Here is a 27,997-nt window from a genome sequence, read left to right on the forward strand (position 1 = left end):
CTCAATTACAAAGCCAGAGAATTAGTCTAGGCTCCTGTGGTGAGAATGTAAAGAAAGAATCAACCAGCCTCAACCTGTCAGCCATCCAGATGCTTTGAGGTCACTGAGTATAATTTCTTCTCATCCTTAATTTCCTCAGTTATAGAATGAGGTCAGATTAAATCAACTTCCAGTGCTGGCATCCTCTAATTAAGGACCTGTGTGTATGGGTGTATGGGTCAAGCAGACCTCCTTATTTGGGGGAGGATGGTTTAACACTTACGTTGGTCTTAGGATGAGGAGAGTAGCTATCTTTCGACAAATTTTTAGTTAATTCTTGTATCAGGGTTCACAAGACCATCCTTAGGCTTGGTGATTTACTAGAAGGATTTGCAGAACTCAAAGGATGTTACACTCATGGTTATAATGTATTACAATGTGTTACAATCTGCAAAAGGATGCAGATTGAAATCAGTAAAGGGAAAAGGTGTATGGAGTGAAGTCCAAGAGAAATCGGGCATTGCTTCCAGGTGTCCCTTTTCAGTGGAGTCATATAGTGAAGTGAAAGTTGCTTAGTCATGTCTGAATCTTTGCGACCCCATGGACTATATGGTCTATGGAATTCTCTAGGCCGGAATATTGGAATGGGTTAGCTGTTCCCTTCCCCAGGGGATCTTCCCAACCCAGGGATTGAACCCAGGTCTCCTGCACTGTAGGTGGATTTTTTTACCAGCTGAGCCACAAGGGAAACCCAGAATCATTTAGGGACACACTAAATTCTCCCAACAACACAGGTGAAGTGCTATCAACCAGGGAAGCTCACTTGAGCCTTGGTGTGCTAGACTTTTATTGGGATTCAGTCATGTATGCATATAGTGCTTGTGTGACCTACCTCAGCTACTCACATTTCAACCTCTTCCATCCCAGAACAAAAACAGGCATTCACCATAAATCATCACATTGTTCAGATAAATTTCACTCATCAAACTGGTACAGCAGGCCAAAGACCTTGGCCATATGAAAACACTCTTATCAGGGAGAATGTGCCAAGACGTTTATACTTCAGCCTGTGTCTGAGATTCCGTAGCATCCATATAATAAATTAGCACAAGTACATTTCTTTTACCTGCACCCAAAGTCTTGTCAGATACCTTAATCTTAGTCATTTGCTGATGTCTTGCAACACTAAAATATCCAGATTATGCTGATTTTAAAGTTGAAATCTTAATTTAATAGTTGGACACATAAGCTAGAGGCATTTTTCTGATTTGTAGATCAGGTACACAGCTATATCATATGTTTAGTCTCTTTTTTTGTTTTTTGTTTTTGTTTGTTTGTTTGTTTTGTTGTTGTTGTTTAGTCTCTTAAGAATATTATATCACACCTATAAAATGTAAGATTTTTTCCCTGGTTTCATTTTGTCTTTGATGAAGCCAGGATTATACTGTAATTCTGTTCTACAACTTAGCTTTCATTTAAAACTATATCATGGACATTTTGGTTTTTAAGGCTTCCATTATCTACCTCATTATTTTTATAGGATAAATATAATTAACCAAACCAAACAAAATATACTTAATCCTCCATTGTAATCATTTAAGTTGTTTTCTGCTTTTAACTATTAAAACAATTCTCAAATTAATATCTCTGAAAATGTGTGGAGTGACAGAATTTGATTCTATGCAACACGCAGGATTTTTTGTTACTATTTTTTGACAATAATGGAAGCAACTCTGATTGCTAGGTGGTGAAGCCACCCCTTCTCTTAGTTGTGCTTTAAAGGAAATATTCAGTATTATATATGCTAGAGAATTTCACATCCAGGGTCTTATGTAATCCTCACAAGAACTATATGTAGTTAATGGTTATTCCTAGTTTTAAAATTCTAATATTTTTCTAATTAGAAAATGATACATACTTATAAGGAATTTGGAACATGTTGGAGGGGCTTTCCTAGTAGTTCAGTGGTTAAGAATCCACCTTGCAATGCAGGGGACACCAGTTTGATCCCTGGTCCAGAAGATTTCACAGGCCACAGGTCAACAAAGCCTGTGCACCTCAACTATTGAGGTCCATCCATGAGTACCCAAAGCCTGTGCTCTGCAACAAGAGAAGCCACCACAATGAGAAGCCCACATACTGTGACTAGAGAAAGCCTCCGTGCAGCAACACTCAGCATAGCCAAAAATTACATAATTTTTTTTAAAAGAACACATAGAAATCCTTAAAAAAAATTACCACCACCTATAATTTAGCTATTCTAAGAAAATCTCTGTCAATATTCCAGTGAATCTCCATGTCTTCTTTCTGTGCAGTATTTCATATAGTTGAAATTCAGCTTTATACACTTCTGTATCCTGCTCATTTTTAGGGATTGAACTCTTGCCCCCTGAATTGGAAGTGCAGAGTTTTAACCACTGGAGTCCCTTGTATCCTGCTTTTTAATTTAAGATTATAATATTTCTTATGTTACTCCTCTTGATAACCATTTTTAAATGCTACATAATATTCCATTATGTTTCTGTACCATATGTTACCGGTCTTTTAGTTTGCTTCCATTATTTCCCACTATAACATGTTATTTGCTTTGAAGGATATTTTTCATGTATAGAGATTTTTCTGTGTTTTATATTATTTAGGAGAGAGACCTAGAAGTGAAATTAGGAAATAAAAGCTCTTATTGCATACTGCTGAACTGAAGGTTTCATTAGTCACTCATTAAATTGTTCCTACCAAGCCTTTAAGATAATCAGTCAGGCTTTTCCCGGCCGTGAGCCCTCGGAGGAGGCCTTTCGGCCACAGCCATGGCGCCCAGCCGGAATGGCATGATCCTGAAGCCCCACTTCCACAAGGACTGGCAGCGGCGCGTGGCCACGTGGTTCAACCAGCCGGCTCGCAAGATCCGTAGACTCAAGGCCCGGCAGGCCAAGGCGCGCCGCATTGCCCCGCGCCCCGCGTCCGGTCCTCTCCGGCCGGTGATGAGATGCCCGACGGTCAGGTACCATACGAAGGTTTGTGCCGGCAGGGGCTTCAGCCTGGAGGAGCTTAGGGTGGCCGGCATCCACAAGAAGGTGGCCCGGACCATCGGGATCTCGGTGGACCCGAGGCGGCAGAACAAGTGCACGGAGTCCCTGCAGGCCAACGTGCAGCGGCTCAAGGAGTACTGCTCCGAGCTTATCCTGTTCCCCAGGAAGCCCTCAGCCCCCAAGAAGGGAGACAGCTCTGCTGAAGAGCTCAAACTGGCCACTCAGCTGACCGGACCTGTTATGCCCATACGGAAAGTCTATAAGAAGGAGAAAGCCAGAGTCATCACAGAGGAGAACTTTAAGGCATTTGCCAGTCTCCGCATGGCCCACGCCAACACCCGGCTCTTTGGCATCCGGGCAAAAAGGGCCAAGGAAGCTGCAGAACAGGATGTTGAAAAGAAAAAATAAAGTGCTGTTGGCAACTTGTGATAAACCTGCAGTGTCCATGTGACCTTCGTTGTGTAAGGAGCCAGGGCCTGGGTGGGGGGCCTCCTCGAGGGGGACCTGGGGTGTGTCTGATCTTTGTTGCAACAGAGTTGTGGGGGAAGCAGCTTTGGTATGGGGGAGGCTTGTGCTTATTAAGTGTTCTTGTCTGGACCCTCCAGCCCAGGGGGTGCTGTGTGTTCCTGTTACTGACTATTAAAATACTATTTTCACATCTTAAAAAAAAAAGAAAAAAAAAAGATAATCAGTCAGGAAGGAGGATGCCTTTAGCACTCCTATACCCCTCTAGCTTTATGGTATCAACATCAGCCATTTACTACACATTTTTCTTCTTGTATTATCAGAAAAAAAAAAAATCCTTTATATAAGACTATATGAATAATCAGAACAATTTTAATAAGAAATTTGCTGTCATATAATACTTTAAAATTTTGTTCTTTGGTTTTTCTATTCATATTTCATGGGAGTTCATATTCTATGTTACCTATATCCTTAAGATTTATTTTTTTAAATACCAAGACATTTCCAATTGTTTAAGATTTTTATTGTTGGGTTGGGAGTATTTGCCTGTTGTGGGTAACAGTAAGTTACTAAAATTTTAAAAATATATATCCAAGATTTTTTCTATGAAAAATTGCTTAATTTTCCTTTTATGTATTTATTACTAAAATAAGCTTTTTAAAAAAATCACTGATTATGTTTCTGAAAAATTTCTACAAAGTAAAAATTTAATTCTAACTGGGAAACAGAGAAATAGGAATCATTAATGATTTTGATTTACAAAATACACTTCTGATTCATTTTAATTGTAAATTTCTACAGGCTATTAGATTAGTATGAAAATGTGTTTATCAAGACACGTTTTTAAGAAACATTTTCTGATATTCATTCTTGTATTTCCTTTAAAACAATTTATCTATCAATTTTACAGGATATTTCTTATTGGATGTTTATGATATTTAAAAGTATAATCCTTATTTTGTTTGTCCAAACTTGAATACAAATGGAAATTTGTACAACCTGAAAGTACAGTTTTATGTAAAAACTGATACAGAATAAATGTCAAGCAATCTATATTTTATATTAATAGGAACTTGTAACATCCAATAGTGTAAGCACCAGTTGTATTTAAGGCAAAATGGAAAATTATACTCTCATTATACTTTTAGATCCAGCATGCTGACTTTCACCTTGGGCAGGTTTGAACAGCACTAAGAATTATAAATGATTATAACTTACCTAGAAGTTGGAGTAATTACTTTCTCAGTATCTAGCTAAAATACAGACATAAGAAGTCCTATCTTTTGACACACAAATTATGCTGACAGATTTTTAAATGGTACTTTAAAAAAAAAAAAAGGCTGAACTTTCAGCAGCAGAGCCATCTACAGAAGTTTGGAGGGAGTCAGGATATTAACTTTGAATTGCTTTTAGGAATTCCTATCTTTCCTGACATATCACACTAAACTGCATATCCAGGTCCATTCTGGAGCTGATTCAGAGCCACCAACTGGCTGGTCTTGCAGTCTTCTCTAAAGAGAAGGAAAATATGAGTTTCATTGAGTCCAGGATGGACCCATCTCAGCATTTAGTTTCATGTAAGCAGCTGTAAAACAGTGCTGATTTCTGGGAATAGCGGGAGAAACCAGGAGTATGTTGCTCAAAGAGGCAGCAAGGAGACTGTGCTTTATTGAGTTTTGTTGGAAAGAAAAAGCTGTTAAGGTAAAGCAGTGATTTTCATTCAGTTTAATGCTCTCTCACAGAGGTAACACAAAACAGCTCTTACTTTCCAGAACCTTTATTTTCCCACAAGATTAATTATATCTCTGAAACATTCCCCCTTTAAAGATTGCATCTTTCTTCTTTCATGGTTTTATAAGCCTTTATCAAAGCTGTATGCTCAGTGGCTCTGTTGTGTGCAACTCAAACTCCGTGGACTGTAACCCAAACAGGCTCTGTCCGTGGAATTTTCCAGGCAAGAATACTGGCTGCTGCTGCTGCTAAGTCGCTTCAGTCCTGTCCGACTCTGAGCAACCCCATAGATGGCAGCCCACCAGGCTCCCCCGTCCCTGGGATTCTCCAGGCAAGAACACTGGGGTGGGTTGCCATTTTCTTCTCCAATGCATGAAAGAGAAAAGTGAAAGTGAAGTCACTCAGTCGTGTCCGACTCTTAGCAACCCCATGGACTGCAGCCTACCAGGCTCCTCCATCCATGGGATTTTCCAGGCAAGAGTACTGGAGTAGGGTGCCATTGCCTTCTCCAAGAATACTGGAGTGGGTTGCCATTTCCTACCCCAGGGGATCTTCCCAACCCAGGGATCGAATCCATGCCTATCTCCTATACTGGCAGGTGGATTCTTTATCACTGTGCCACCTGGGAAGCCCTTATCAAAGCTATCTATATTTTTAGGCCATACTATATCTATAGGTAAAAACTATCATAACTTCGCAACGCTCTGAACATTTTTCTTCTGACATTACCACTTACAAGCCCTAAAATATTCTTTATTATTTTAATATCTATTTATTGGTTATTTGCCCATGCTCATGTTACTTGTATTCATTTCCTTTATGATTTAATAAGCCATTAATAACTACTCCCCTCAAGTCCCCCCTCACCCCTGCCACACGTTTAAGCTACTCTTAAACTTAAGATTTTGGTCCATCTTTTCAGCACGGATTTGCAATACTTTTTTCTTGAGCAGCAGAGGCTCCTATAGTCCAAAGCAAGTATTTCAGTTTGTTTCTAACACCTTTCCAGGTGGTCCTTTATAAAAACATTTGGATTTTCTTCCCATGCTACCAGGGTGTCCACCATTAAACATGTGTCATTTTTCTGCCCACTTGTACATCTTTCTGGGATATTCTTGTAGTTTTTCCAAATTCCAGTTTTGAGGGGAGTTTAGTGTGATTGTACATCTGGATGTTTTGTTGTACACAACTTTTTCAGATTATAAGTAAAAATACTATCATTCTAAGCACTGATGTTTGACTAACCATCTTATGTTGCTGGAAACTCTTTACTCCAAGAAGTGACTTGTAGTTCTGTACAATGACTACAAGTGACTTGTAGTTCTGTAGTTCTGTACTCTGTGGAGTTTGATTCTGATACACGAACTTATGAAATTACAAATAAATTGCATTCTGACTGCCCTTTAATTATACCACTTGTCTGTTCAGTCCAATGTCAATTGTAAATGGTTAGACCTAAAGGAAATCCAAAGATATGTTTTATTTCAAATATCACACTTATACATTCCTATTAACTTTCTTTGCATTTTTGAAAAAAAAATTCAGCATTGTATAAAAAGATATTTGTACTAGTATAAGGAACACTTAATTATGTGCTTGTAATAAGTTTTCTTATTGTCAATTTATGTATAAGATCTGAAGTAATTTCTTCCAAAATTAAAAAACAAATTTCCTTTACCACTTTGTAATTCTATGCATAGATAAGTGTTTAAAACATGTCATATACAATTACTGAGCACCTGATGTGTGTAAGCTTCAGCCTAAGTACTGTATGCATTTTAAAAGAATCTAAAAGTTTCTTTAGGAAGACAAGTGATTATAAAATAATAAGGCTGGAAAAGCATACAATAATTTTTTAAATTAGTAAAATAAATAAGTCTACGTGGCTGAAATCGTAGTGGAACAAAGTTTTTTCAAGGAGCTTTGTGGACAAGTAGTGGTGGAAATTGATATATGAATCCTTAGTACTTGATTTTAAACATCAGAATCTAATTTTTGCTGGCTAGGAACAAAATAATTTTATTATAAGGTTAAGCAGTAGCTCACAAAACTGAAGAAAGGTCAGACAACCAGGATCATAAAATGCCAGACACCAAGGAAAGCTTGGTAGCAAAGACAGCAAAAGTTATGCATCAAAACAGCCTGATCAGGATTCTATTACTGGCCTGATCAGAGCAAAATGCAGCTAGAAACCACTGCCAATGCCACAGACTGGCACAACTGCGCATGAATTCTAAGTCTTCTGTTAGTTATCATGCCATCCTTTCACAACTCAAAGCTCAGGCAGGAGCAGTAAAATTGGTGGCACCAAGGTTACATATTAGCAATCAATTTGTGAGAAAGAAAATATCTATTCTCTTAGCCTTCTCTAATGCAGTGTGGAGGTTTGCCTTCTAACAGACATTCACATAACAAGGAATTCTCCCTAAATAAAAACAGATTTTGGGACTTTGCAGTCAATAAATGACAAAATACCCACTAAAGTCTACTCCTTCTCCTGCCCAATATACACATACTCTATTTCCCATGATTACACTTCAAAAAATTATCTCATCTAACATAATGTTCAACCATTGCTCTTTCAATTGAAAATGCACTGACCCTTCCTCATAGGAGGACAATTAAAGTTCTCATAGGTTACTACATTTAGCTCCATGGTCAGGATTGCAGGGAATTCCATTCCTTCCCAATTCCACAATTAATCCCATCACAATATATTCTGCAAACAATGCACTACATTGTAGTTAGAGCCACTGTCAAAATCCTCCAAACAACAGTGTGAGAAATTAAAAAAATAAAAAGGACGTTAGACTACATGCATGCCATTCCAAAAGAAATATGGATAGAGGCTCTAGCTATTTGTTTTTGAAACTAGTTGTGAGGACCAAAACAATACCTAGCTGGTTATTACCTTGTCTAATATCTATTTAATGTTCCCTTGACTTTCATCCAGAACTCTTACCAGGTGTAGGATTTCAATCCAGTGGGGTGATGAAAACCTCATGTCTGAGGGACTTGAGACTCTGCCTGTGTAAGGTTGTTGTAATATTCTACTAGCAGTATGAGTCTAACAAGGAAGCAACTCTATTTGGGTTTTGGGGCCTTTGGGTTTTTGTCCATACTCCTTCTGGCTCCTATTGTGTAGCAGCCAACTCAGTTACCTCTTGGCGTATTAGCAATCACTCCAGTCAGTGCCCTAATATCCATTTTGCTTGTGTACCCAGTGCTTAAGGAATTTGGAATGGGCAAATGCAGTCTCAGCTTCCAATTCAAAAATAATAGCATGGTTGTATGAAAACTTTGTGGAAGCATTCTCCCTTGAGCACAAAAACAGATAGCATATGGAGATGGGAAGAAAATGTTTTGTGGGTGGATTTTATTTTTTATGAATTCTTTGACCAGAAGTAGCATCAGGTGGGAAATCTCAATAATAGACAAAGTCAGAGTAGTTAATGATTAGTGTCTATGACAGACCTGGCCAAGCAAAGGTCCACAGGATAGTCAGCAATAAGTACTCTTAGGATAATGATTTCCTTTTGAGATATAGGCTCTTTCTACAAGAGAGTTCCAGAAAAACATCTATTTCTGCTTTATTGACTATGCCAAAGTCTGACTGTGTGGATCACAATAAACTGTGGAAAATTATGAAAGAAATGGGAATACCAGACCACCTGACCTGCCTCTTGAGAAACTATATGCAGGTCAGGAAGCAACAGTTAGACCTGGACATGGAACAACAGACTGGTTCCAAATAGGAAAAGGAGTACGTCAAGGCTGTATACTGTCACCCTGCTTATTTAACTTATATGCAGGGTACATCATGAAAAATGCTGGGCTGGAAGAAACACAAGCTGGAATCAAGATTGCCAGGAGAAATATCAATAACCTCAGATATGCAGATGACACCACCCTTATGGCAGAAAGAGAAGAGGAACTAAAAAGCCTCTTGATGAAAGTGAAAGAGGAGAGTGAAAAAGTGGGCTTAAAGCTCAACATTCAGAAAACGAAGGTCATGGCATCCGGTCCCATCACTTCATGGCAAATAGATGGGGCAACAGTGGAAACAGTGTCAGACTTTATTTTGGGGGGCTCCAAAATCACTGCAGATGGTGATTGCAGCCATGACATTAAAAGACCCTTACTCCTTGGGAAAAAAGTTATGACCAACCTAGGTAGCATATTCAAAAGCAGAGACATTACTTTGCCAACAAAGGTCCGTCTAGTCAAGCCTATGGTTTTTCCAGTAGTCATGTATGGATGTGAGAGTTGGACTGTGAAGAAAGCTGAGCGCCAAAAAATTGATGCTTTTAAACTGTGGTGTTGGAGAAGACTCTTGAAGAGTCCCTTGGACTGCAAGGAGATCCAACCAGTCTATTCTAAAGGAGGTCAGTCCTGGGTATTCTTTGGAAGGAATGATGCTAAAGCTGAAACTCCAGTACTTTGGCCACCTCATGAGAATTGACTCATTGGAAAAGACTCTGATGCTGGGAGGGTTTGGGGGCAGGAGGAGAAGGGGACGACAGAGGATGAGATGGCTGGATGGCCTCACCCACTCGATGGATGTGGGTTTGGGTGAACTCCGGGAGATGGTGATGGACAGGGAGGCCTGGCGTGCAGCAATTCATGGGGTTGCAAAGAGTCAGACACAACTGAGTGATTGAATTGAACTGAACTGAACTTGGCCTTTTGAAGAATGAACACCTGATCTTGGGACTCCAGATAACCATTACCCCAGCTGTTCATTCTGAACAGGATATCATCTAATTCACTTAGTCATGTATATATATATATATCAGGGTTTCTCAACCTTGGCACTACTCATATTTGAGGTGATTATTCTTTCTAGTGGGGAATTGTCCTGAACATCTGGAGGACCCTGGCCTCTATCAACTGATTGCCAGTGACATCCCCTACTCACAACCATAAAAAATGTTTCTAAACACTGCTAAATATTTAAGCTAAATTGCTCAAGAGTGCCACTGTGAGGCAAAATTAATCCTCACAGAGACATGGTAGGAAAGAAGGATTATACATAGTCATGGAGAGGGAACTAGCAGTGTGGCTGGATTGTCAAGGGGTTGGAAAAGAATTGGTGCCAACTTAAGAAAAGGCTGGGAAGCAGATCCAGAATATGAGTGTGTGTCTGAGATATGTTATTGCACGTACCAAAGCCCTGTGAAAGAGGCTCTAAATAATCAAGTAGACAAGATAACATATTCTGTATTAGTGTCCTCCTGTCAAGCCATGTTTGATGGGAGAATAAAGGAAGTGTGGGATGGCAAGAATGGAATCCACAGACACAAGTGTGACTTCAGAGGCGATCCTGGCTACTGTCGTGTTCCCACCCCATCTTCACCCCATTGCCCTTTCATGGTATCACATATTGGGGGAGGGGAAGGAGGGCAGGGCAGTCAGCCCTGTTACCTGGTAGCTAACTAACTGCATTAGGAGTAACATCTCAGTGGTTTTGTCCTCACTGGTAAACATACTATGGTTTTAGATTTGCTTTTCTCACCTGTGATACATCTGGCAGCACCATTATTTATGGGTTTACTGAATAGTTTATATATTATCATGGATTCTCATACAACACTGCTCTAGCCAAAAAAACAACAGTCCACAGGAGGTCAGATGATGTACCTAATTCTTATTTTGTTAATCTCTCTATCAGCTGCTAGGTTTTGTTTCTGCTTGCGGGATCTTAGTTCCCTGATCAGGGATCAAACCTGGGCCCCAGAAGTGAAGGGTCCAAGTCCTAACCACTGGACTGCCAGGGAATTCCCATTAGCTAGTACTGGAATAATCTAGTGAAGATTTAGTTATGGAGCCAGTTGAGACACAAGATTTAAAGTTGGTGTCTCTCCAGATGTAGTACGTATTTTTATCCAACAATTGACTTTCGATGCTGTTTCTCCCATTCCTATATTACAAAGGTCCAGGAACCAAGAGGCCTCTCACTATTACACCCAGTGATATCCTCACAAAGTTTTTGCCCTTTGTTCCCAACCCTAACCCGGCTGTTCTTAAAGATTTAAGTACATAACGAAAGAGTTCAAAAGAAATTAGTTCAGAAGAGTTCAAACAGCCACATTATAGATTCTTCATGCCATCAGGTAATCATGCAAAACAAAAAGAGACTGCTAAGTTAGTTGGGGTGTTTTACCCTTGTGATACAGTTGCTACCACACAATGTGAGCAGAGAAGAGTATAGAGGGAAAACTAAAGATACTCTGGGGTGTGTTGTACTACCATACATGGTAGCGAAGAATCAACAAGACGTTAGACAAGACGTTAGACACGTCAGAAGTAAATTTGTTCACTCTATTAGGGAAGAAACCTAACTTGCCAAGATAGTGGCCAAAGATAAAAGGACAGCTACAAAGGAAGGTCTTGTGACCAGGATCTTAAGACAGTAACTTCTACCTATCTTCTTGATGTCATATACAATATGTATTTTAAGAAATTTCTCTTTCCTGTCATTTGGATTAAAAAGAGCATATTTTGTAGAATGTCCAAAACTAGAAGAATGAATATACTCTGAAGTTCTGACCTCAGATGTAGTAAACGATAGCTGCACTGTTAGGCACGCTTTACTTTTAGACATTCAAGTATGAAAGGAATAGTATGTGTGGAGAAACTGAACAGTCAAGAATGAGCTGTAGTGAATATTTATCTTTGGGGGCTGCTCATCCCAAATTACAGAAGCTAAATAGAGGAGGCACATGACCAAATCTTGGTCAGTTGGCAATCTCTCCAAAGACTCTGAACCTTGAGCTGATCTTGCAAGGAACAAGAACAAATGACAACAAGGATTCATTTTATTATCCTGATCATACTGTTCCAACCAACAAACAGTTCCTTTGCTTCCTCCTCCTTCACCTTTCAGTACTTTTTTGATTCCTGCCTACCAGTTCTGAGAGTCACTGGATAACCTTCCACTAAATTCCTTTTCCTTAAGTTAGTCAGATGGTATCTGTTGCTTGCAACAAGTTCCTGATATAATCAAGTAAACAGGCAGAAATGGAAAAATAGACAAACATGGAAAATCTCTTTTAAGATCTGTTTTATTACTAGAAGTCTGTCTTATCTTTTTGAAGAACCTACTTTTGCTACTGGATATTTTATGGACTGCACCTTGGTGCCCCCTGAATACCACCAAATTCACTGGTTGAAACTAACATTCAACAGGATGGTATTAGGAGGTGGGGCCTTTGGGAGGTAATTAGGTAGTGAGAGTGGAGCCCTCATTATGGGGTTAGAATCTTTCTAAAGGAAGACAGCTAGCCTCTCTCCCACCAGTGAGGCCACAATAAGACAGCTATCTTCACTAGAACCCAATAATGCTGGCACCCTATTCTTGGACTCCTAGCTCCCAAAACTGTGAATAAACCAAATTTCAAGAATGGCAGGGTCACCACTGAGAGTCAGGGACTACAGGAAATGTTATTAGCAATATCCATGTCCGCCTTATTCTGTCCCACTGAATTTGGCTAAACCCTGGTTTCCAGCATCTCCTGGGTTTGTATCTTTCCAGCTTAATTTACCTTAATTTCAACTTGAGAAATTCTGGGAAGAGACTAGCCTAATTTAAGTCATGTCTTTATTCCTGTTTCAATTACTGTGGTCAGGGAAGATGAGAAACTAGGAGCGGCCTAGCTTTGGTTAGGTACCTATCCTCAGTCAATCACTCTGCTAAGGAAGTAGGATAGTTTATATTTGCATCCTATGTTAGACTGCAGAGAGGAGTTTCCCAAGAAAGAGGAGTCCCAGTCTGCCGGGAGCCAGCACAGTAGATCCCACCCATGACAAGGTCATGTGGAGGAGGCCTGACGAGCAAGGCGGATCAGGAGTCGAGGGACCCCCTGGATCTGCTCGAGCATCTACTCCAAAACCAGAATCTGTCTGTCTTACTATTTTGTGCCTTTCACCAACTCTTCCGACGTTAACAGGGGGCTATCCCTGACCACCTTTCTCTGGAAAAAGTCAACTTAGGGCTTTAGTTAATAAGTCTCCTGGGCATGATAGGAGTGTTTCAATTCAAACCCCTCTGATGGCTTTCTAGCTTGCCTGACAGGTTTATCCATACTCTGGCAATTAACACACATGATTGTTCACAGCCTCCCAACCGTGAGAGACACTGGAAGCCTAAAACATTCTAAAAATATAGAGCCTTTCGAAGAATTAAAAACTATTAGGGTAGTGCTGGTGTAAGATTTCATCGTTGAGGCAATGCTTGCTGCCAAGTGCCCATATCCCTTATCCATTGTGCACCTGGGAGTGCATTGGTTAACATAGTTGGAATATAAGAAAACAAGTAGTAGCCTTGGAATTAACCACATCAGACCTTTGAGCTAATTGGTTCTTTCTTAGTTGTAACTCACTGCACCTTTGCTCCGTGAGAATGTAACTCTGTTTAGCATTTTCTGAGGCTGACATAGATTAGAAATATAAAGAAAAAACACTTCAAGGGAAAATAAGTTTTCTGGCTGAACAGCCTTTATCAAAAAAGGGTCATAAAATGTCCACAGGCCTCCAAGGCCGGAAGATAATGTACACAACATTGTTTATGGGAAAGGTATGCAGAAAAAGCCCTGGTTTCAATAAAGACAAAATAGATGTAATGTTTGGGCTGACTCTGCATGACTTTACATCTTTCATTTCCCTCTATGTACAAGTCAAGGTATAAAAGTTCCTTTTGAAAATAAAGTTATGGGCCTCACTCACCGAAGCTTGGTCTCCCCGTGTCATTCTTTCCTTTTCTTTCTCTCTCTGTTCTTCTTTCAGGATGACTCCCTGGAACCACAGGAGCTTTATTGGCTTTCTGTGTAAATCAAGGAAGATCAAGCCTCTTTCTCTTCCCTTTTACTTTCCTTATTGCTGATGCCATCATCCTGAGGGATTCCCTGGATCCTGCTGGGGCTGGACCCTGGCACCAGTCCAGAAGAAACAGAGCTCCAGAAGAAGTAGCTTAAGAGATACATACTGAATATTTATATGTATCCATATTATATAGATACAGTATCTTATAGATATTTACATATAAATGGTCTACTAGATTTTTCTTAGTCATAAGACATAAAAATCAGGAAGAAGTTATCCAAATTTGAGGGTGTTGGGGAGTTTTTGGGGGTAGAGAGAAGAAAAACTGACTTTGTTACTTGTACATTCCTTTGCAATAGAAGAGTCCTTTAGAGCCAAGGTTGCTGGGGAAGGGAGAAGAAGAAGGGTTCGTGGGGTGGGGAAGAAGACAGGAAGCACTACTCTGCAAGGAATAATTAAGCCATGGGATATGTGTGTATGTGAGTGTGTGTGTGGAATAATTAAGCCATGGGATGTGTGTGTAACATGTGTGCCTTACAAAAACACCCCCTTCCCCTATTAATCTAAACACTTAAGATAATTTAAATTAGAGAGAGCAGCATTTGGCATTTCCAATGAAAGGTTTTTGAATGGTAAAAAGAAAAAAAAGGTTAAGACTTTTAGAAACATTATTAAATCATTTACTCAGTAACAACAATTAGCAGGTAACATGAACAAATGTATATATTCATTTCCCATTTGGCCTGAATAAGCAGTTTTGCTACACAGTGCTATCCTAAGGCAGGTTTTCCTATGGCCAGGGAAAACAGTATTTTAAATAGTCCATCTTTCTAAAATTCAAGAGACTATTCCTAAGCAGGTATTTAGAAAGGAATTGGAACAATTAAGGCTTAATTAGAATGAGAACAAAAACAAAACAACACAATTACAAAAGAACATTTAAATAGGAAAATAAGGAAACTATACATAAAAAATTATACATGTACACACATTGTATCAAAATACTTTTTCTATTTTGGTAACCAAATTTTGGAGACTAAAAACAAACTAATTCAAGCATTCCTAAATATAAAAATGTCAAGTCTATATTTACTAAAAACAAGATAGTATCGGTTCTGTTGAAGTAACCATATATGCACCAAGATAAATATTTGGCATTGTGAAAATGGAAAGAGGGGACAGCTTTAAATTTCCTCAGTATTATCATTCCTTAAATAATTAAACTACTTTTCTGTTAAAAATAAGTTTACTTATTTTTAAATGTGAGGCCAATGTGCTTTTCTTAAAAGACAAAATACTTATTAAAAATGGAAGGTATTAGGTTTGCACCAGATAAAAAAATAACATTTACATTTGCCTAGATGCAACAATTTAAAAAGATACAAATTCAATATATAGTAGGAAAATATGTAAAAAAAAAAAAAAAAAAAACAAAACCCCAAAGAACCATACCCCGTTAAAAAATAAGTGCACCTTCTATTGATTATATATTGAAAACTAAATATTCTGATTTAAAAGTAGCTTCTATAAAATGTCAAAGTAGTAGGCATTGTTTGCTTTTCTAATACAATGAATAAATAAGAAATATTTCTATCTCAAAAGTACTATCAGTATTTCTTAGCAAAAATGTAGTATATACATGGAAAAGCAGGCTTTAATACAGGATGTTCTGCATCTAGGTTTCTGAGTTTGATTTCCATTAAAATGTTTTCTACAACTTATAAGGACGACACACACAAAAGTAAAAAGATGAGGTAAACATCTTATACTTTTAAGAACTACTTGAAACTGAATACTTATATTTTCCCAATGCCTAGGATCTAGAAAAAGTCCTCCATAATGATGATGATATGACTTGTATCTGAACCACATAATGAGCAGCAACTTTCTTGGTCTTCTGAATAGGCAGTGATGTTCTGTTATTACAAAGTAATCATGACTAAGTTTTGTCCAGTACTTTGCTTCAGTGCAGGTTTACATGAGGCACCAAGCTACAGTAAGAGCAGCTACAATGCCATTCAAAATTGCCATACTGTAGCCCATGTGGAAGGAATGTCCGGTCATTTTCCTAGGGGGAGAAAGAAACAGATGAAAAAAGGAAAATGTAATTCGGAATAACAAAGACACCATCAGTTTTTACTGAAAATGCTTACAACCTGGAAACACGTTTCCCAAACACTGTTTATACATTAACACACAAGTTAAAAAAGAATATTAGACAGCTGCAGGATTAGTAAAACTGTCTTGTTATCAAATATAATTTTTTAATCTCATTAACTGGAGTAAAATGCTGTTTGATCCTCGTAATTTCTTTACTGTGCTTCATAGTCACATGTACCATCACCTAATTCTAAAATATAAATCTTGTTACTAATATATTACAAGCATATTTTTTTATTTAAATTAACATTGGTTTCCCCACTCTCTTCTTACTGGTAATTTAAAATACATATTTTTTCCAGTATTTGTCCTACTTGTACCATGTTTTCTTCAGATTACATGAAACTCTACTTTTTCTCTGAGCACTAAAAACAGCACTCATCCATATGTAAATCATTAACAGATTATGTCTATTATAAACATTACAGTTTTCAACTTAGTAGGTTACTTAATTTAGGTGGCTTTCAGTGGGTTCCCAAGTGTCAGTAAAGATTTGGTTTTATGATTACTATGAGGGCCAGCTAGCTCATGTGCACAGATTTCCCCTGACATTTGTTCCCTTCATCATGGAGCAATTTTACTTATTTTACTACATTTTCTTAACCCTCTTTACACTAACTCTATTGCAGTAATACTCTTTGCTTATCCTAATAAGGATGAGACATGCTAAAAAGAATAGAAGGTAGTGTCAGGTTGGTGTCAAGAGGCAGAAAAGAATCTTCTCAGTGGATCAATCCAAATCAAGGACATAGAAGGAGGTATACTAGTAGTAGTAAGAATGTCAAGTTGTTAAGTATTAAATAATAAGGGTCCTGGACTGAGAGGTTTACCATGCCCCTTGTCCTCTTTAATAAGCACAAATCAAAGACAGGGAAGTATTTAGATAAAAATTAATATCTGAAGAGCACCTTATTATAATGATTCCAGTCCAGTAAAATCAGAAGCAAAGACTAAAGAATTTACACTTTTCGAAGAACAGCCCCTTTGCATTCACCTGGGACTACAGACGACTTGTAATCGACTTGTATTCTGAGAGCCTCCTGTTCTGGTCCATGGGAGTTATTACTCTCTCCACTCAATCCTTCTCATCTGGGACTAGTTTAAGATGCTTCTCATTTGCTCATAAGGGCTATTCTACCTAGCTGTATAACCTACTATTTGGTAAAATAAAAGAGATAACACTAAATGCTTTGCCCCCTTAAGAAAAAGAAATTCCTCTAACAAAAACTGGTGAACAGAAATCTAATTGTAACTGTCAACATTATCATTCATTGTAAAAACAAAAAACCTATCACTGACCTGAGAATATTTAAATTCACTCTAACAAAGTTAATCATGGAACAGAATTTCAGGACTTTATTGTTCTCTTTTACTAGTTTGAGACCCCACATTCCAATAAAAATAGAAAAATCTCTAAAGTACAGCTTATTAGACATTAGGAAATTATAGTAACTACAATGCTGACATAATTGAATTTTACTGAGATGCACAAGCTCAAATGCTCAGTGGATCTCACAAACCAGTAAAACAATGAATTTTAATAACATTGAAGAAATACTCCAGAGCAGTGGTTCTTATTCTTTCTACCACCTCAGACATACCATGCTCCCATTGCGAACACTGTAGCGGTTGTCATGCATGTACTGCCAGGCAAGGGACTAAAAATATTTGAGGAATTTCTAGTTTAAAATTGCTTTTTAAATTCACATGATTTTCCTCCCTGAAAAAGATATACAGAACCTTGGCAGGTTTTCTATGACCTACTTGTGACCTTTGAAGTCCTGTAAAAAAACTGAAGGTACTTTGATTCCCCTTTGTCAAATACTCCATAAGACGTTATGGAAAAACCTGAACAAACTTTTGGCCAACCCAATATAATTAAAATTAACATGTGACTTCATTTAACATACTAATTCAAAAATTTAACACCTGACTCTTCATTTGACCATTTAAAAATAAATACAGAAACAAACAGAGACCTCAATGACAAAACCAGGATGTTTCCTAAAGTAAATGTTAGAATTCCTAACTGTGGATTTTATTATGCTGAGTTATAGTTCTATTCCACCACAATACATTTCTGAAATCAAAACGGAAATAAATGGGAAACATTTAATAAGAAAAAATACTAGAAAAAAAATATGGTTACAAAGCAAAGCTCATAATACAACTCTTTCTATATCCTAAAAGATTAGTTATAAGAAGGTACTATCTTGTTTTGATTCTAAAGAATTCCTTTCTAATAATAAAGAATCCTACAAAAACGAACTCATGTGAATCCTGTTAGTGGTTAAGAGTCTGAGAGACAGTTTTTGAGGGCCAGCTTTCCCACTTTCAAGGGGTATGAAGCCAGAATTTGACCACTGAGCCTCAATTTCCCAAAATGGAAATACAAAGAAAGTCTACCCTTATAATAAAGTTATGAGAATCAGGTATCTGGCACATAACCAAATAATCAATAAATGTTAGCCGCTATCTACTATGGAAAAGAAAGCTTAGCTATAGATGAGATTTTGAAAAATTCTTTTGATCTTCTACTTCAATTCTTGCTTCTAAGTAAAACACCTAAATCTAGACCCAACCCAAATCAAAACAGAGGAACAGGAACACACAAGCAGACTCAAGAGGTGGAGGGAAGAAAGAGACTGAAGAACTACAGGTTTGTGTTTGTGTGTGCATTTCTGCTTGGAATTACCCTCTTCCAAAAAGTTCATAATCACTTCTCCCTTTATAATTCACAAGGGAACTCAAGACTTCCACTATTTAGATCTAGATTTTGTAGTCTGGAAATGTGCTTTCTAGCAATATAGTTATATTGATATCTAACAAACTTGTAAAGTGACTAAATCATGCAAGAACTATACCTTAATTATTTTCATTTATTCAGGAATGGAATACATTTCAAATTTAAGATTCAAGTTAATTCAATGATTCTGGCAATTTAACCAAGTATAGTCTTACTTTTGAACTACAAATTAAAGCACTGAATAAGCCACTACCAAGTCTCAAATAAATTACCCTTATTTCAGAGAGAGACCAAACAGATTGGCAGCTCTTTTTTCATGTTTCATATTTATTGCTTTTCCTCTAATCATGGTCTGGTTGACTTCTAACTGAATGTCTGTGCTACACAGGGCTGTGCTTAGTCGCTCAGTCGTGTCCAACTCTTTGTGGTCCCATGGACTGGGGCCTGCCAGGCTCCTCTGTCCATGGGGATTCTCTAGCTAAGTATACTGGAGCAGGTTGCCATGCCCTCCTCTAGGGGACCTTTCCAACCCAGGGATCGAACCCAGGTCTCCCTCATGGCAGGCAGATTCTTTACCGTCTGAGCCAATACTACACAGTAGTCTTCACTTTCTTGAAGTCTTCATTCATATACTATATTCATTCCTTTATTTCCTTTCCCTCACATATATTCCACATTTCAGACATGTTTCTTATGACCGAACTCTTTCAATTTAATACAATAACATTACTGCCAACCGATTTTTCTCTGAGCAGAAAGCTCTCTGCTTGCCAGTAAGAAATTATATTAAAGTCTTACATTGACAACCAACTGGCTATTTGTCTGTGTCTGACTGGCTCAATAGGAGACAGGATGACTAGTTGATACTAATCTATTCCTTCTTCACACATCTGAGCTGCCTTTTACTGCTCATTCTCTCCCTAGCCAAGACATCTCTAATGCCAAAAAAATTTTAAGCTGTGTGAGCTCTGACTGGAGTAACTATCAGTTCTTTACCTGGAATCAGAAATTCTTAACCCAAGCCCAAAATCTGAAAGAAAATACTAAACCTCACCATATTTCAATCACTTGCAAAGCATTTCTCTTACATTTCTTTCAGAAACACAAAATGATACAACAAATTACTTGCACAAATTGCTGAGGAAGATGAAACTGTCAGTATTCCAATTAACTTTACCAGTGTTATTTAAGAAATAAGGGTTAGAATTTCAAAGAGAAAGCTTTCCTCCCTGAGGAAATGCTGTCTCTCATTAAGGAAAAAACAATATATATTACATTCACCCTTTATACTCTACAGTTCCATTTTCTGTTGTTGGAGAAAGTCTTTCTTTTTCACTTAAAAAATTTTTTTTTATTGGAGTTGATTTACAATGTTGTGTTAGTTTCTGCAGTACAGCAAAGGGAGTCAGTTATATATTTATACACATATATCCACTCTTTTAGATTCTATTCCTGCTGCTGCTGCTGCTAAGTCGCTTCAGTCGTGTCCGACTCTATGCAACCCCATAGATGTCAGCCCACCAGGCTCCCCCGTCCCTGGGATTCTCCAGGCAAGAACACTGGAGTGGGTTGCCATTTCCTTCTCCAATGCATGAAAGTGAAAAGTGAAAGTGAAGTCGCTCAGTCGTGTCTGACTCCTAGCGACCCCATGGGCTACAGCCCACCAGGCTCCTCCGTCCATGGGATTTTCCAGGCAAGAGTACTGGAGTGGGGTGCCATTGCCTTCTCCAGATTCTATTCCTGTAGGTCATTAAACAGTATTGAAGAGTCTCCTGTGCTATACAGTAGGTTCTTATAGTAGTAGTGTGTATATGTCCCAGGTGGCGCTAGTGGTAAAGAACCTGCCTGCTAATGCAGGAGAGATAAGGGAGCAGTTCAATCCCTGGGTTGGGAAAATTCCCTGGAAGAGGGCATGGCAAACCACTCCAGTATTCTTGCCTGGAGAATCCCATGGATAGAGGAGCCTGGAGGGCTACAGTCCATGGGGTTGCAAAAAGTCAGACACAACTGAATCTACTTATCATAGCAAGCACATGCATGTCAGTCCCAATCTCCCAATTTATCCCCCCCCCCCCCCATAACTGTATTTGTTTCCTACATCCGTGACTCAATTTCTGTTTTGTAAATAGGTTCATTTGTACCATGTGCTTATATTTCCCATATAAGCTATATCATATGATATTTGTCTTTTTCCATCTGACTTACTTCACTAGGTATGATGATGTCTAGGTCTATCCATGTCACTGCAAATGGCACTATTTCATTCTTTTTAATGGCTGAGTAATATATACTTACCACATCTTCTTTATCCATTCCTCTGTCAATGGACATTTAGTTTGCTTCCATGTCCTGATTATTTAAATAGTGCTACAATGAACATGGTGATGCTCGGATCTTTTTGAATCATGGTTTTCTCTAGATTTATGTCCAGGAATGGGACTGCTGGATCAGACGGTAGCTCTATTTTTAGTTTTAAAGAAACCTCCATAGTGTTTTCCATAGTAGCTGCACCAATTTATATTCCTACCAATGGTATAGAAGGGTTCCCTTTTCTCCACACCATTCACAACATCTAATGTTTGTTGATTTTTTGATTATGGCCATTCTAACTAGTATAAGGTGATATACCTCACTGTAGTTTTGATTTGCATTTCTCTAGTAATTAGTGACGTTGAGCATCTTTTCATATGACTTTTGACCAGCTGTATGTGTTCTTTAGAAAAATGTCTATCTGGATTTTCTGTCCATTTTTTTATTTATTTTTTTTTGGATACTGAGATATATGGACTGTTTATATATTTTGAGATTAATCCCTTTTTGGTTGCTTTGTTTACAAATATTTTCTTCTATTCTGTGGGTTTTCATTTCCTTTATGGTTTCCTTTGCTGTGCAAAAGCTTTTAATTAGGTCCCATTTGTTCATTACTCTTGGAAGTGGATCAAAAAAGATCTTACTGCGATTTACGTCATAGAGTGTTCTGCCTATGTTTTCCTCTAAGAGTTTTATAGTATCCAGTCTTGTATTTAGGTCTTTAATCCATTGAGTTTATTTTTGTATATGGTGGTAGAGAATGGTCTAATTTCATTCTTTTATATGTATCTGTCCAGTTATCCCAGCACTGTTTATTGAGCGCACTGCTTTCGTCCACTGTATATTCTTGCCGCCTGTCATGGACTCGGGGACCGAGTGCATGGCTTTCCCTCTGCGCGTCTATCCTGCTCCATTGATCTGTATTTCTGTGTTCTGTGGCACTATCATTTTGTTTTGATTAAAGTTCTTTAAAATTTTCTTCTCTTTCCATTAAACTTCACCAAAATTTATAGCATGAGTTCTTTTTACCAGGCAATATACATGGTAGACAAAGATGTGTCTAGTGACATAGCATCCTAAGTGTTAAAGTTCTGCAGACAGCATTACTTAGAAGACGAAGGAGCTGTTTGGTTTGTAGAAGGGGAGAGATTTTAAGTTTAAAAAAACAGTCAGTACCTGAGCTAAAATTGAGTATGATGAAATCAGCATTCTAAACAAATAACAATATGTGCAGGGGCAACATGTAGAGAATGCAGGAAATGGTTAATAGTTTAGCATGGTGAGAGAAAGACTTGGAAAACTAACTCTCCTTCCATGGGGTGGAGGTGGGGGGGTTTAAACCTGGCTCTAATATTTATAGGACTACTTTAACCTCCTTGAAAATCTAATTCCCATCTTTAAAGTAAGGTTAATAATTCCTCTCTTTTGTGCTCCTGTGAAGACTGAAAGAGATAATATTAACAAGTACTTGTTGCAGTGTATTGAATGTACTGAGCACAAAACCATTAACACAATAAATGTCAACCATTATTTTTCATGCTGGACTAGCTGGAGTTAATGAGAGAGAATGAAGAACTGAAGGTGAGGCCAGGTTTCCCACCTTACTGGCTAGATGAAACATCACTCACCATGATAGGGAACCCAAAATACAGGTTGATACAAAGTGGGAAATTTTAGATGTGTTAAACTCCAAATACCTATGGGACACTGAAGTAAAAACTCCTAGTAAGCAACAGGAAATACAAATGAAAATTAAAAGGGAGGTTCTCAGGAGAGAGACTCAAGATAGGCTAGATAGACTCAGAAGTCTATTTCTCAGAATAGTAGCTTATGAAAAGGGATTCCACAAGTGCCAAGTAGGGATCAGAAAGCTGGAAAGAACAAAACAAAACAAAATAGAAGGGAGCAGTGTCAGAGAAATTAAGAAAGAAAATCATTTTGAAAAAGAATATTAAACTTTCAAATAATGGGTTGAAAATGAATTTTAAATTTTGTAATTAAGAGTTCTGTGGTCAATTTAAGGAGAAAAAATTTTAGTCTAGGAGTGACTTCACAACATATGTGGTAGCAACTAAAGTTCACTGTGAAGTGGGGACCATCTCTTTTCTAGTCTTAAAAGATACTTAACTATGAAGAGATTTAGGCATGAAGATATTTTCTCTAACACAGGAGAAACTTGAATGTTTGTAGAATTAAGTTTGGGCAGGGAGAAGAACCCTTTATCCTCTGAGATACAAGGAAAAATGGTATGATGGAAGTGGATGTAAACTAAGTTTGTAATTAATTTCATGAAAGAGGGAGGAAGAAGCAAGAAGTTCCCTCATAATGACCTTTCATGAAACTGGAAGTGAGGTCCACTGAAAACTAAAATGCAAAGTGAGTATGTAGAATAGACACAGCAAAAAAAAAATGGGACAGGGGTATAGGATGGATGGATGTGCTGCTAATCACTTCAGTTGTGTCTGACTCTGTGCAACCCTATGGACTGTAGCCCGCCAGGCTCCTCTGTCCATGGGATTCTCCATGGATGGATAGTGCTAGCTAGTAAGATTCTAGTTCAGAATATGAAGGTTGTGAACTCTAGTTATTCAGATCTTAGTTTGGATGATTCATCTCTTAGTCTCTTCATCGTTTCTATATGGACCACAGCACTTGACCCATTTCAGAATGGATTTGAGGTCTTCTGCTGTTTCAACGTTTTGCTAGCTTTGTTGCAGGCTCTCTCCTACCTGACCTTCCTTTTACCTCTATAACTTTACCATTTTTCAGGGCAGGCACTTCATCCTTCCTTCTCTGCACAGGCCTGGTAAAAGGAAGCTAGTTTTACTTATAGTTCCTAACAACTGTAACCAAGTTTTGATGTATTTACTTTGGCTTCCCATTTTAAAGTTTCTATTATAATTATTTTTCTTGCCAACAACTTATTTCTCCTAGTTGATTTCTTAATCCTGAAAAACACTTACTGTACCTGGGAAAAAAGTAACTTGTAGACTCACAATCTAAAAGAAGTGAGTAAAGTTAATACAACGGGTTTTTATAACTGTCTTGTGTTGTTGTGTGTGTGTTTGCTCAGTCATGTCCGAATCTTTGCGACCCCATGGACTGTATCTTGTCAGGCTCCTCTGTCCATAGGATTTTCCAGGCAAGAATACTGGAGTGAGATGTCATTTCCTTCTCCAATAACTGTCTTACTTTGTTATAATTTTAAACATCCTCAAGCTGTAAGCTTTCTTGTTTGTTCAAATGGCCTTTAGAGGACCCTTTATCACTACTTTATCATCATTTATTCACTAAAACTTAGATGTTCAGTAAAAGTTAACGCATTTACCATTTAAGTGTGAAGGAATTATTATGGGCTTCCCTTGCGGCTCAGTTGGGAAAGAATCTACCTGCAATAAGAGAGACCTCGGAACGATCCCTGGGTTGGGAAGACCTCCTGGAGAAGGGAAAGGCTACTCACTTCAGTATTCTATCCATGGGGAAGTAATTATTATAAATTAATATAAAATGGGGTTTTAAAAAAAGTGTGTCATATCCTGACAACTATAAAACTAAACTGAACAGACAAGCCCACTTGATCTTATAAACATATATGTGTGTGTATATACATGTATTTCTTAGATCTTTAGAAACTTTATAAGCAATGTCTAATTTCAGAGTGGTCCTCTAAGGAAGGCTTAGCAAACTAGGACACACCTGTCCTGCCACCTGTTTCTTTTTATTGGAAAATAGTCTCACTCATTCCTTTATGTACTGTCTTTGGCTGCTTTGGTGCTCGGGGGCAGAGTTGAAGAGTTGTGACAGGGACCACATGACCCACAAAGCCAAAATACCACTTGGTCCTTTACAGAAAAAGTCTGCCAACTTTTGTCATAAAGGCTTCCTATTCAAAGTATAATCCATAGATTAGCAATATATTAGCCTTGCCTGGGAATTCCTTAGAAATACAGAATTTCAGAATGTACCCCGACATACTGAATCAAAATCTCTTCAGCCAGAACCTCTAGTGACTCTAAAAACCTCAAAGTAAATACTATTAGGAAATATATAAATTAGCAAAGAGATTTCCTAAGAGATTATCACTTCAGAAATCTATCCCACTTCAAAAGTCTATCCCAATTGCTTTATACTTGAAAGCTTCAAAGTTACTACAGTTTTAAACAAAAAAAATACATAAGTTGAACAATGATAAAATGTATTTGTTTCACTTTATCATTATGTTCCTAAAACAGATTTTGACTTCTTTAGAATGTTATAGGACAGATAACTCAAATAAGAAATCAGGTAAGAAACTATGCAGAAGTTAAAAAAAAATTCTCCCATTTGTCCCTCTCTTGTTTTTGTGTATATTTACATTGCTAAGACAGTGGCTACACATTGGATGCATTGTACAACTGTGTATGCATATATACATTTGTATTTCTTTTGCCTTAAAAAAAATACATTCTGAAGTAATCTGTCAGGAGAAAATACGGCAAAATATTTTTAGAATGAAGTGCCAGAGAATAAGACTAAAACTATCATATTAGCTAGTTTACCAGATTATAAGTCTAACCCCTCAACAAAATCAGATACCAAGGGAACATTTCATGCAAAGATGGGCACAATAAAGGCCAGAAATGGTATGGACCTAACAGAAGCAGAAGATATTAAGAAGAGGTGGCAAGAATACACAGAACTGTACAAAAAAGATCTTCACGACCCAGATAATCACGATGGTGTGATCACTCACCTAGAGCCAGACATCGTGAAATGGGAAGTCAAGTGGGCCTTAGGAAGTATCACTACGAACAAAGCTAGTGGAGGTGATGGAATTCCAGTTAAGCTATTTCAAATCCTAAAAGACGATGCTGTCAAAGTGCTGTACTCAATATGGCAGCAAATTTGGAAAACTCAGCAGTGGCCACAGGACTGGAAAAAGTCAGTTTTCATTCCAATCCCAAGGAAAGGCAATGCCAAAGAATGTTCAAACTACCGCACAATTGCACTCATCTCACACGCTAGTAAAGTAATTCTCAAAATTCTCCAAGCCAGGCTTCAAAAGTACATGAACTGTGAACTTCCAGATGTTCAAGCTAGATTTAGAAAAGGCAGAGGAACAAGAGATCAAATTGCCAACATTCGATGGATCACCGAAAAAGCAAGAGAGTTTCAGAAAAACATCTATTTCTGCTTTATTGCCTATGCCAAAGCCTTTGACTGTGTAGATCACCACAAACTGTGGAAAATTCTGAAAGAGACGGGAAAACCAGACCACCTGACCTGCCTTTTGAGAAATCTGTATGCAGGTCAGGAAACAACAGTTAGAACTAGACATGGAACAACAGACTAGTTCCAAATAGGAAAAGGAGTACGTCAAAGCTGTATATTGTCACCTTGCTTATTTAACTTATATGCAGAGTACATCATGAGAAATGCTGGGCTGGATGAAGCACAAGCTGGAATCAAGATTGCCGGGAGAAATATCAAAAACCTCAGATATACAGATGACACCACCCTTATGGCAGAAAGTGAAGAACTAAAGAGCCTCTTGATGAAAGTGAAAGTGGAGAGTGAAAAAGTTGGCTTAAAGCTCAACCTTCAGGAAACAAAGATCATGGCATCCGGTCCCATCACTTCATGGCAAATAGATGGAGAAACAGTGGAACAGTGGCTGACTTTATTTTTGGGAGCTCCAAAATCACTGCAGATGGTGACTGCAGCCATGAAACTAAAAGACACGTACTCCTTGGAAGTACAGTTATGACCAACCTAGACAGCATATTAAAAAGCAGAGGCATTACTTTGCCAACAAAGGTCCGTCTAGCCAAGGCTATGGTTTTTCCAGTGGTCATATATGGATGTGAGAATTGGACTATAGAGAAAGCTGAGCGCCAAAGAATTGATGCTTTTGAACTGTGGTCCTGGAGAAGACTCCTTAGAGTCCCTTTGACTGCAAGGAGATCCAACCAGTCCATCCTAAAGGAGATCAGTCCTGAATGTTCATTGGAAAGACTGATGTTGAAGCTGAAACTCCAGTACTTTGGCCACCTGAGGCAAAGAGCTGACTCATTTGAAAAGACCCTGATGCTGGGAAAGACTGAAGGCAAGAGGAGAAGGGGATGATAGAGGATGAGATGGCTGGATGCCATCACTGACTCAATGGACAGAAGTTTGAGTAAACTGTGGGAGGTGGTGATGACAGGGAGGCCTGACGTGCTGCAGTCCATGGGGTCGCAGAGTCGGACATGACTGAGCAACTAAACTGAAGTGAACTGAAGGTGTAGTTATATTTGGGGGGAAGATGTATTTCAAGTGCATACACTACACCATATACACACATATGTATGTCTAGAGTCATATGGTTTTAGTAATCAAGATTACAAATACAGAAATAATTATTAAAAAATATGTTCTATATGACTATACTTGTATAAAAACAGAAATATTTACATATGTATAGTTTTTTTTTAAATCTGAAGTAGAATCTGCAGTCTGTTCACACTAGTTAATTCAGCATTATTCAAAATAAGATTCTGCAGCCGTTAACTAAGTTATACAATTCTGTGCTACATGTATTAATTCTATAATCATAAAAATATCAATAAAGAAATTTTAAATCAGTCACTCTCCTAGCAAATAAATTTCTCAATTACTATTTGAAATAGAAATGCTATTAAAATATAAAAGCATTAGAAATATGACTGTGCACTGACTTCAAGGTTTCACAATAATCCTGAGCTAAGGATCATCTCGAAAAACATTTACTTAAAAGATGTTT

The 27,997-nt window shown here is 38.0% G+C and overlaps 2 protein-coding genes across 3 annotated transcripts in view; one reads left to right on the forward strand and one right to left on the reverse strand.

Annotated features, from left to right (window-relative positions):
- Positions 1 to 27,997, reverse strand: part of ARL6IP6 (ADP ribosylation factor like GTPase 6 interacting protein 6) — a 68,839-nt gene that overhangs the window by 15,248 nt on the left and 25,594 nt on the right. The window contains exon 4 of one of the 2 annotated variants that reach the window (XM_006055825.4): positions 14,679 to 16,089. The exons of the other annotated variant lie outside the window; for it this stretch is intronic. Within the exon in view, the coding sequence (XP_006055887.1) occupies positions 15,996 to 16,089 (94 nt within the window). The 3' untranslated portion in view covers positions 14,679 to 15,995. Of the gene's footprint in view, positions 1 to 14,678; positions 16,090 to 27,997 lie in introns of those variants that run through there. 2 annotated transcript variants of the gene reach the window in all.
- LOC102409165 (60S ribosomal protein L13-like) lies at positions 2,727 to 3,438 on the forward strand. The gene has a single exon (XM_044935321.1). The coding sequence runs from the start codon at positions 2,784 to 2,786 to the stop codon at positions 3,411 to 3,413; it is 630 nt and encodes a 209-aa protein (XP_044791256.1). The 5' UTR covers positions 2,727 to 2,783; the 3' UTR covers positions 3,414 to 3,438.

The sequence above is a fragment of the Bubalus bubalis genome, chromosome 2, assembly GCF_019923935.1.
Source record: "Bubalus bubalis isolate 160015118507 breed Murrah chromosome 2, NDDB_SH_1, whole genome shotgun sequence".
Lineage (NCBI taxonomy): Eukaryota > Metazoa > Chordata > Mammalia > Artiodactyla > Bovidae > Bubalus > Bubalus bubalis.